General features: G+C 41.8%; 1 protein-coding gene across 1 annotated transcript in view; it reads left to right on the top strand.

The window, feature by feature from the left end:
- The first annotated feature begins 2,672 nt into the window (after positions 1-2,672).
- The window catches only part of SCCPDH (saccharopine dehydrogenase (putative)), a 30,026-nt gene continuing 20,939 nt past the window's right edge, over positions 2,673-11,759 (top strand). Inside the window, exons 1-3 of the mRNA XM_010852891.1 lie at positions 2,673-3,013; positions 5,128-5,240; positions 10,437-10,517. Coding sequence (XP_010851193.1) covers positions 2,824-3,013; positions 5,128-5,240; positions 10,437-10,517 — 384 coding nt within the window. The 5' untranslated portion in view covers positions 2,673-2,823. The remainder of the gene's footprint in view (positions 3,014-5,127; positions 5,241-10,436; positions 10,518-11,759) is intronic.

The following is an 11,759-nucleotide window of genomic DNA, read 5'->3' as shown; positions in this document are numbered from 1 at the left end:
ATGGGTGAATTTAACTCAGATGACCATTATATCTACTACTGTGGGCAGGAATCCCTTAGAAGAAATGGAGTAGCCATCATGGTCAACAGAAGAGTCCGAAATGCAGTACTTGGGACTGCTCAACACAAGAGCAAATCCTTCCAAGACTCCCGTCACCATAGATGGGTTTTGCCTGGTTCTGAAATTCAAATAAAGGGAATCATACAGATGTATTCTTTCTTTACCCAACTTTCTTTATCCAAATTAGTGTTTATGAGATTCATTCATATTATTGTGTGTGACAGTGGACCAAAAATCCTGTCCAGGTGGCAAGAGGAACTGGCCCCAGCAACAGGACTGCAAACCATCAGGGTGATCCCCACAGCTGCTCCCTAGCCCCTTCTCAAAGCCCGCTCCTGTTCCTTTTTAAAAAATTCTGATTATAAAAGTAATATAATTCCTGTTTAAAACAAAGTTTAGGGACTTTCCTGGTGGTCTAGTGGCTAAGATTCTGCACTCCCAATGTAGGGGGCCCAGGTTTGATCCTTGGTGAGGGAATTAGATCCCACATATGGCAACTAAGACCTGGCACAGTCAAAGAGATAAAAACAAAAGTTATTGAAGTATAAATAGGTTAAAAAGTGAAAAGTACAAGTCCCTTTCCTCCTCCCTAATTCATACAAACCCACTCCTCAATAATTATTGCTATTACTATTAACAATAGCTAACATGTATTGACTATTTAAGATGTGTAAGGTGTTTTTAAGCATTTTACAGTTCTTTTTAAAAAAAAAATTATTTATTTTTGGCTGTCCTGGGTCTTTGTTGCTGTGCAGGCTTTTCTCTAGTTGCTGAGAGCAGGGGCCTCTAGTTGTGGTGCCAAGGCTTCTCATTGCCCTGTCTTCTCTAGTTGCAGAGCACAGACTCTAGGGCGTGTGGGCTCAGTAGTTTCCGCTTCTGGGCTCTAGAGCATAGGCTCAACAGTTGTGGTGCATGGGCTTAGTTGCTCTGCAACATGTGGGATCTTCCCAGATCAGGAATGGAGCCCTGTCTCCTGCACTGGCAGGTGATTTCTTTACCACCGAGCCACCAGGGAAGCTCCCCCAACAGCTCTTTTTAAAAATAAAGATTTGTCATATATTCTTCTAACATTTCATATGCATACAGTCAACTAAAAATTGTCACTCGCCATCTGGTTCTACAAGAATGGAGTCACTAGCCTGATCACTGACCTTCAACCACACCCCCTCCCCTCCCCCCAAAAAACACTCTGTGTTCTGGGAAAAGTTGGCAGAACAGATCTTTAGATAGTCGGAGATTTTATGAGCCCAATCTCTTACATTTTCTCATACCTAGCAAAGCACTATGGAGAAGGTGATGGCACCCCACTCCAGTACTCTTGCCTGGAAAATCCCATGGACAAAGGAGCCTGGTAGGCTGCAGTCTATGGGGTCGCTAAGAGTCGGACATGACTGAGCGACTTCACTTTCACTTTTCACTTTCATGCATTGGAGAAGGAAATGGCAACCCACTCCAGTGTTCTCGCCTGGAGAATCCCAGGGACGGCGGAGCCTGGTGGGCTGCCGTCTATGGGGTCGCACAGAGTCGGACACGACTGAAGCGACTTAGCAGCAGCAGCAAAGCACTAAAATCATTAACGGAGACATCTCTGCCTCCGAAGTAGCAACAACCTTCTGGCAAAATTGTGCTTGTTTCCCCTTCACTAAAGTCCCATATATACTGACCTCTCCCCACCTCTTCAGAATAGCTCCTCAGAGGCATCTGAGAGGCGGTGTCCTGGACTATAGTCCTTATTAAGCGGAGCTTCACCATTAACTGTGTTCTGCATTACCAAGGAGGGTCCCTGACGTGACCGGAGGGCACTCAGACGGTGGAGGCGGAGCCTGGTCAGAGGGCGCTGCAGAGTCGGCCCTGGGAGGGGGACATAGATATCATGTCCACCCTCCACTTCCACCTGGCTCAGTAGACACTCTCTAGGTAATGTGCTTTGTAACCAAACAAACAAAAAGATAAGGGTTTTTGGCGTGGGCAGAGTTCCCATCCATCAGTTCAGTTCAGTTCAGTCGCTCAGTAGTGTCCGACTCTTTGCGACCCCATGAATCGCAGCACACCAGGCCTCCCTGTCCATCACCATCTCCCGGAGTTCAAACTCACGTCCATCGAGTCGGTGATGCCATCCAGCCATCTCATCCTCTGTCGTCCCCTTCCTCTCCTCCCCCCAATCCCTCCCAGCATCAGAGTCTTTTCCAATGAGTCATGAGGTGGCCAAAGTACTGGAGTTTCAGCTTTAGCATCATTCCTTCCAAAGAACACCAAGGGCTGATCTCCTTCAGAATGGACTGGTTGGATCTCCTTGCAGTCCATCAGGTTTTCGCAAACTCTCGCTTTGAGCAGCATCCTCTCGCCAAAAAAAAAAAAAAGGAATAACGGGCTGCAGCCGCCGCCCCTCCAGCCTACGGAAGAGCGAAAAGATGCGACACCTAAGGGGGTCAGAGCTGTGCCAGACCATCGACAGGTCGGAGGATAGCCACCGTCTGCTCCCGCCAACCTGGGAAGCTTGGGAAACACAAAACCCTCGCGGGCAGCGAACACACGCGAGGAGTGGGCGTGGCAGCCCCTGGGCACCCCGCGGCGTGGGCGGGGCCGTGGGCGTGGCTGTGGAGAGGCTGCGCGCGCGAGACTTAGGGAGCGCGGCGCGCAGGCGGCTGAGACCGCAGCGGCCGCGGCGGAGTCGGTTGCTGCGCCCGGTACTGTGGTAGCAGCCTGAGGCGCAGGCGCCGTGGGCTCAGCCCGCCCCGGGTCTTGCATCGCTGTGGGTTCGTCATGGCGACCCAGCAGAGGCCTTTCCACCTGGTGGTGTTCGGCGCCTCTGGCTTTACCGGCCAGTTCGTGACCGAGGAGGTGGCGCGGGAGCAGGTGTCCCCGGAGCGGACTTCCCATCTGCCCTGGGCCGTGGCGGGCCGTTCCCGGGAGAAGCTGCTGCGAGTGCTGGAGAGGGCTGCCATGAAGCTGGGTAAAGGGGGCAGGCTGGGACGTCCCGGGACCTCGGGCTCGGCCCCGCCGCCGCGGCTCTCACCCCCACGAGCCCCCTTTTCCCGGCTGAGGGGTTCCCTTCGCCTTAAATGAGCGCTTCTCTCCCTTGGGTGCCCCTCGAGGTTCCCAAACCTGCTAGAGGTCAGGAAGAAGAGAGCGATGCTTCACATGGTGTCAGAGCTTTTCCCCATTTACTAAAACAAAAAGAGAGAAATCCCCCCTTCATTTTCTCCCTTACGGAATCCCCGCTGGCGAAACAGGAACTTTAATTTTTCCATTCTGCTCCCTCCCCCTCTAGAGCCAGGGGTACCTTGTACCCTGTTTCCAGGGTTGCAGGGCTGGAAGTTCTAGATACTTGATCGGATAGAACGGTAGAGCACTGGCTTCTTCAGCATTGTTTGTACTCTCTTTGCCGGGTTTTGGAAATGGGAGAGAAAGCTTAGGACTTTTAATGATAACATTGTTGTGGCTTTAATTTTTAATTTCATTTTTGCTTGTAAGAATTCTCCAGTGGTCCCTCTATTAAACCTTCCCCAATTTTTTTGGTGTGGTTTTGTTTTGGGCGTTTACTTACTCCTTCTGCATTCATTGAAACATTTTTTTATTGAGTGGTCTTTTAAATGTCAGGTCCTATTCTAAATGCTGGGATTCAGATAAGGAGGAGAGAGTCACATACACACAAACACCCTAATCTCATGGCCCTCGGATTGCAGGGAGACCTTTAGGTGAGGAGTCAGTTGCTTTTAACTGTAATTTTCCACCCTACTGCCCCTTCATACAGACAAATAGCACCTGTTACAGTTCTGGATATTCTTCATTCTTCTGTTTAAGCTTCATCTCACTTCCTTCTAATTCTACACAGAGTCCTGTTATGGTGGGAATTTGGAACCTATTTTGTTTGTGATTTGTACAGAAGATAGCATGTAGGCTGACTCTTCTACAACTCTTCTGCTACCACTACCAAGTACAGAATCTTTCCCAAAGAGCTTTCTGGTCTTTCTTTACTTTTCCAGAAGAAATACTTTCATTATTAAAATTTCCTTTTAAAAATTCCTCCTTTTTTTTTTTGTTCAAGAAGATGGTACGGATACAGCCTAGTTGGCTACCATTTACAATGCACACATCAAGTTACTGCAGGGAATACACCTTGACCCATGAAACCTTCCTACTCTATTGATACAGTTTATTCCAATTATTTCCTTATTATGAACCTGAATGTTCTTCCCTAGACTGTGTTTTACACTTCAATCCTCTTTTATTTCATTATGTTAATGTTAACTCCCCTCCACCTCATAATTTTATCATATGTAGTTTATTTAATAGGCTTCCCTGGTCGCTCAGACGGTAAAGCGTCTGTCTGCAATGCAGGAGACCCGGGTTCGATCCCTGGGTTGGGAAGATCCCCTGGAGAAGGAAATGGCAACCCACTCCAGGATTCTTGCCTGGAAAATCCCATGGACGGCGGAGCCTGGTAGGCTACTGTCCATGGGGTCACAAAGAGTCAGACATGACTGAGCTAAGGGAGGATAAGAAACTACATTTATAATTCTTCCTGGAGAGGAAGTTAGGAAAATCATCTTCTGAAAACTTGTAAAATTGGCATTTTACATAGAGTTGTCATTTACACATTCCTTATGTTAGATTTTCTTTTAAACGTTAATAAGTTGTTTTATTAGGGAGCTTCCCCAGTGGCTCAGTGGTAAAGAATCCCTGCAGTGCAGCAGACAGGGTTCGATCCCTGAATCCGGAATATCCCCCGGAGAAGGAACTGGCAACCCACTCCAGTATTCTTGCCTGGGAAATCCCATGGACAGAGGAGCCTGGTAGCCTATAGTCCCTGGGGTTGCAAAGAGTCAGACACAACTTAGGAACTAAACAACAGCAACGTGTTTTATTAACCCTTCGTATGAACTCCATTTTCCTCATAGTCTTTTCCCTTTTTAAAATTACCTGGTTAAAAACAGTTTTATCTTTTGTTTGAGAGGAAGAATTAGCTCTTAGTACATTTTCCATCACTGGTTATTATGAAAGGAGGATCTGGGAGATCTAATACTGTATTGGGATTTGCCTAAAACGATTTATTCTTTATTTCAGGAAGACCGACACTGTCATCTGAAGTTGGAATAATAATTTGTGATATCACTAATCCAGCCTCACTTGATGAAATGGCTAAACAGGCAACAGTTGTCCTCAACTGTGTAGGCCCAGTAAGTAATCTGCCCTTCTTTGTATCAGAACAAAAAATCTATTCATTTCTAGCAGAATCTGGTATTTTGTATTCCAGAGAAACATAAGGGCAAGGAACAGAAGAATTGATTCAGGACATTAACCCCTTACGAGGAGTTTTTACTTCTCACGAGAAGCAAATGAATATGACCAAAGTCTCCTGAAAGAGAGAGTGACACTAGACTCTAGGAATGTTGCTGTTTTATTTAGTGGCTACAGCTATAATTGTTGTGTGCTATATACCCCTTAACTAAAAAAGTGAGCATGTACCCACAATCTGCTTTTTATTTATTTTTAAAATTGCATTGTGTACTGCTGTACCAGTGTATATGTTAATGCATGTACAAAGAAAGATATTTTAAAAGGACTCATTCATTTATTCAATAAATATTTATTGAAATATATATATAGAAAATACACAGAAAATCTCTCGTGGAGCTGATGGTCCAGTGAGGAGACAGAAAAATAATGTTATAATAGTGGGTAAGTGACAGGTGCTTTAAAGAAAAATACAACAGGGAAGAGAGAGAAAAAGATTGGCACACCAGTCTCTATTGGGTGGATGGTCAGGGAAAGTCTCTATAGGAACTTTGCAGAGAGACCTGAATGCAGTGAGGGAATAAACCGTGTGTGTATTGGAGGGTAGGGGATTGCAGGGAAGAGCAAATACAAAGGTCGTGAGATGAGCATGTTCTTGGAGAGATGGAGGAGTGTGAGAGAGGCCAGTGTAGTTGGGCGTGAACAGGGCAGAGAGGTGGGGAGTTAGATTGGAGAGATATGCAGGAGCTAGGTGGTTAGGTCTGAAAGGTCAAGGTTGGGGTTTGGATTTTTCTTCTAAATATGACAAAGTTATTGAACGGTTGAAAGCAGGTTGACATAATTTGATTTACGGTTTTGAAATTCTTTGGCTTCTGAGAGGAAAATAGATGGTAGGGAACCAAGAATAGAATGACGCAAGCAAGCCAAGGACAGAGTAGGAGTGTTAGAGGGGGAGAGAAGTGGTTGGGTCCAGATATTTTGACAAGAGAACCTTTAGCTGCTGCTGTTGGCCTGGATGAGAAAGAGATACTTGTGGTCTGTGTAACACGGTGAATGTTGATGACATTTACTGATCTGAGGAAGCAATCCTAATTGTCAAAGCATTTAGGAAATTGTTCATAATTTTGTTAAATGAAAGCAGAAATTTTTTGATTGTCATAAAATAAAATAAATTTCTATTGTTTATTTCAATTTATTTTGTTCTTAACTAGCTTAGAATGTGGCTCTGTGGTTTGTTGCTTGAATCACTGTCTTATATACATCCTCAACCAACTTGTCCCTCCTTCCGCATACTCTGGAAAGACCTGAGCCCTGATTGTTCCAGCTCCCTGCTTACTCTTTACCTGAACATGTGTAACCCAGCGTGGCTGGAGAAAAATCCATCATGATGCTGACTGGTCCCGCTTAAAATGTGTGATTACAAACCTCATGTACAGTCTCAGTATTTCCAGCAGTTCTATTTCCCTAGGCTATTTCCTCTTCTGTTCTCTGAAGCAACAGTTTTATAACTTCATTTTTCTCATACTGTTGACATCCTATTCTGTTTTTCCTTTTTTCTCTCTCTTACCTGGTAACTTTCTTCCTTTCTTTGTCTCTTTTCTTTCTCCTTCCCTTTCTCCCTCCTTCTCTCCCTGCCTGTCGGGAGAATTTATACTACCTACTTATCGCATTATACCTTGACTTTGCCTTACCTCCTTTTATGAGGAAAAACTGCCCCTGCTTCTGTTGGGCACCATATTCGAAGACTTTATAGTTACAGGTTTATAGTTACATGTGTTCTTGTTATCATCAAATTTTCCATCTTGATGGATTATTCCTCTCAACAGACAAATGTGGGATTATATCTCTCATTTATAGAAAAACTTTCCTTAGTTCTACATACCCTTCTAACTACTCACATTTTTCTGTGCCTGTTTTTTAGCAAAACTTCTTGAAAGACTTCTCTTTACTCATTGTCTCCTCTTCCTCACCTTCTCGTCTCTCTAGTCTCATCAGGCTTTTATCCTTAGGCCTTCAATGAGACTACTCTGCCGACATCCCTGTCCTGTCAGATCCAGTTGTCAGTTCCCATTGCTCTTCTTAGTCAAGCCTCTCAGCATTTGTTCCAGTTGATCACTTTTTCCTTTCTTCATTTAGTTTCTAAATTCTTGCCCTTTCCTAGTCCCCCTCCCCAACCCCACAGCATTTTATCCTCCTGTGAGGCCAGAGGCCTCAGAGCTTAAGCCTTAGAAACTCTCTTCTGTTTACATTTGCTGGACCAGTGTTAAATGTGATTATGATTGTGGTAAAATGTATATAACATAAAATTTAGCATTTTAACCATTTTTAAGTATACACTTTAGTAACATTAAGTACATTCACAGTCTTATAGAACTATCAGCACTTTATTTCTAGAACATTTTCATTACCCCAAACAGAAATTGTAACTGGGCCAATATTTTTTAAACCTTGTGAAATCAATTCAGTGGATTAAGACTAGGCAATAAAAAGAAAATAATCAGATAGACTGAAGTAGAAAATAGGATGAATTACACATAATAAAGGTAAGTATTGGTTCATGAAGCTTTCATGTCAGGTAACATTTGTGTATGGAGTCACTGTGAAATGAATTTCTTAGGGCCATAGTCAGAAAGATTAGAAATCCATGGCTTTCAATATCGTCTGTATGCTGATGATGCCTACTTTAAGTTATTTCCACTGAAAACCTACCCCTTAAACTCCAGACTGCTGGATCTAATTACCTTCTGGATGTTTGTCCAGTTGGATGGTTTACAGTCTTCTCTAGCTTTTTGCCTCCAAAACATTCTGCTCCTTAACCTCTGCTCTGAAGGTTGTTTTTACTTTGTAATATGGATTATTCTCCCAGGGTAGATGCCAGTTTGCTAGTTTTGGTGTCATAATTTGTTTCTTTGAAGGTATTTTTTAAGACCCATTTCTCTACTTTGTGAGGGTCTTTTTCGTGAGAACTAAATGATATGTGTAGAACTAATCAGGCATTTATAAACAAGCAGTATGTCAAAATATACAGAAAATGACTGAATGAATACTTTTAAGCATTATTCTTTATGGTATTCTGTGCTCGGAAGTGGAGAGGGGAAAACTGCTTTTGAGAGAAAGATGATGAATCTGATTTTGGATGTATTGAAACTGAGGTGTATGCTAGATATTTTTAAGTTAAGACAGGAAATATGTAATGGAATTATAATGGAATTATTTTCTCTAAATAAGTGACAAAATCAAGATGAAGAGGAAATAGAGGAAGGAAAATGAAGCCTAAGAGAAATTAGTTTTGCCAAATGTTCTGTGCTTTTGTGGATCCTGAATTTTATGACAGAAGCTGCAGATGAGGCAACCTCATCAGTGAGCAGCTCTGAAGATAGGAGTTGGAAGTCATCAGCGTACATATTTTAATTGAAATCCAGAAAGTTGGTGAGATTTTCTGGGGAGAATGTCTAGGGAGGCAATTCTTTACCTCTAATGTACATTGGAGTCACCAGTGAGGCTTATATATAATGATGGTTCCTGGAGTCTACCCCAGAAAACTTCTTACTGGAGGGCATTGAGGTGGGACTGAATAACCAGCAGGCTTAATGAGGGCCCAGGTGACTCTGACACAAGTAGACTACTGGTAACTTGAGATATTTGGGGGTAAAATAATCAGGAGGCCAAGGAAGTCACTAAATGAATTTCAAATGGATGTGTGTAAATATTACCTAAGATGATCCATTGAGTACAAGAAGAAAAGACCTTTGACTTTTATGTATGTTTAAAAATGTATATTAGTATAGTAATCTATGTCCGTGATGTGTAAATAAATTCATACAATTTAGTAGATGAGGGATTTTAAAATGTGAGCTTAGTTCTTGGTGCCTTGAAAGCCCTTGTTTGTTCCGCTACGCTGTGTTGCCTCAGAGGTGAAGTGCTTCAGTAATTTTAGTGTTGGTTAGTGGCAGAGGATGAACTAGAATTTAAACACACTTTCCCAGTCCTGTCATTCCAGTGTCTTTTGCTGTTTTTAAGAAGGGGGAGAGAAGGCTGTGGAGATGAGGCTGTGGAGTTAGGTAGAGAGGAGCCTGTAACCTACTTGAAAAGGTCAGTCCCTGCAGTGCCCTGACTTGCCTTTTAAGTGTCCCTTTGCCAGTTTCTTAAAGTCTAGAAGAAGCAGACCATCTCCATTCTCCATCTTTTGCTGTGAGGAATGAGAGAAGCAGGGGAGCTTGTTCTTCTCCTACCCTACCCTCAAAAGGAAAAATTCATCATGCTTCTTTTGAAATGGGACTGACTCTGATGTATTAACTATTGTATACAGTTTTAAAATGTGCAATTCCTTGAGTTTGAGCAACAAATAGTTTGGGAGATAAAATCACTCAGATTATCTACTATGTCCAAGATTAAACTTATCCCTTCCAAACCTCTTTATCCTATTTTTCTTTATTTTGTCTAATACAGCCACTGGTTTTTGGCCTCCATGTCCTGCTAATCAGGAAGTCAAATCATTTCTTTTAAGTGTATCTCACCCTTAGTAAATCCTTCCCCTTTCTTAGTTTTGTCCTTCATTTCTTCCTTGCCATAAGTTTTGTTTTCTAATGTCACAGGCAGAGTGATAGGTCTGCACTATAAATTTTTCATCACTGTCCTATTTCAAATCCTCCAGGAGGGCTCAGCAATGCAGAAAAGATAAAGTTCAGTCTTGATAGCATGTCACTTACGGTCATTCCTGATCTGGCCCAAGTATTTCTCTCCAGACTCATCTCTTACACTTCCCTCTCAAATATTCTGAGCTTCAGGTATCTTGAGCATCACTTCACACATCTTCTTTACACTTTTACATATAATTTTTCTTTTGTTTGGATTTTCTTTTTCCTGGCAAATCCTTACTGTTCTTCAGAATTCAACTCAAATGAGTCACTGATTCTATGAAACTTCCAAGTTTATCTTCAGTTAGAGATAATTCCATCAGTCCTTTATTTACATAGTGAATGTCAGTATATTGCAGTTATATTATTTTCTCATTTTCTATTTAGACTATTCATATTTGATTTCTTGATAACCAAGACTGTACCTCCAAAACTCAATGGTATTCCTTCATTTACGCTTGCCAAGTAAGACTAAACTGTTGGTATTCTTTATTCTCCCAGTACCGATTTTATGGAGAACCGGTAATAAAAGCATGTATTGAAAATGGAACTAGCTGTATTGACATCTCTGGAGAACCTCAGGTATGTAAAATGAAAAGAGAACATGAAAAATGGTGCAATTTTGCGGACATATTTTAAGAAGGTAATGAATGATTCCTCCCTAGCATTTAAAGATGGTATTTCATTAAAATCTTGAAGGAGAGCATGGTGATAAGGTATTCGCTTTTGTTCCCAACAACCTGATTGCTTTCAAAGCCTTTGTGTGCAGTATGTGTTGATTTATATAACTACTGCATGCTGTAAACAGAATTAATTAAAATAAAACTTGCTCAGAGTCATACAACCATTAAGTTGAAAAGCTAGGACTTGAATTGAGGTTTGCCTGACTGCAGGGAGTGGAGTAGTATAAGAACAAAGCTACACTAGTTCCTTTATAACTATAATCTCCTATGTTCCTATAATCTCAGTCCTTCATCAGTGTGCCAGTATAGTATATACATACTTAGACCTTATCAGTTGGTGATACTGGAAAGTGCTGAGAAAGTGTAAGTTACCAAGACTGATGCAAGAAAAAGTCAGAAGCATGAATGTTAGAAAAACTGACTCTTACTTAAAATATTCTAGAACAAAGAAAATGGTGAAAAGCTTCCAAGTTATCTTGTAAAGTACTATAAATGTGGTATCAAAACCTAATAGTACCTGTGGCGGATTCATTTTGATATATGGCAGAACCAATACAATATTGTAAAGTTTAAAAATAAAATAAATTTTAAAAAAAATTAAAAAAAAAAAAAACCTAATAGTGATCCAGAAAGTGTGTACACCGAAAATGCAAATTTAAGTAACTCAGTTTAAAAAAAGGGCAAGGGAGGAAAAGAGGCAAATCTCCTGTGCAAAAGAATTCCGTGTAATTCACGTAGCTTCTGTACCCTCAAGGAGGGGGAACATAACACCTGCCTTCTTATGTGTGGGCTGCACACAGTCACTTCCTTCCAGTGTATGGAAAGGAGAAGGAAAAGACAAGCTTTACAGTGGAGAAACTGGAGAACACTAGCTCAGCCAGGTATTCAGGGTCAACATCAACAGTGATAAATTATGTTGATAGTATGTACTCTCTTCTTTTAATTGAAGTACAGTTAATTTACAATATGGTGTTAGTTTCAGATGTATAGCAAAGTGTTTCAGCTATATGTATTTTCAGATCCTTTTCTATTATAGGATATAGTTCCCTGTGCTATAGAGTAAATCCTTATTGTTTGTCTATTTTAGATTAGTGGTGTATCTTTTAACCCCATACTCCTAATTTATCACTCTCTCCCACCC

The sequence above is a fragment of the Bison bison genome, unplaced genomic scaffold (genome assembly GCF_000754665.1).
Source record: "Bison bison bison isolate TAMUID 2011002044 unplaced genomic scaffold, Bison_UMD1.0 scf7180017864317, whole genome shotgun sequence".
Classification (NCBI taxonomy): domain Eukaryota; kingdom Metazoa; phylum Chordata; class Mammalia; order Artiodactyla; family Bovidae; genus Bison; species Bison bison.
This window is presented reverse-complemented; position numbering and strand designations above follow the sequence as displayed.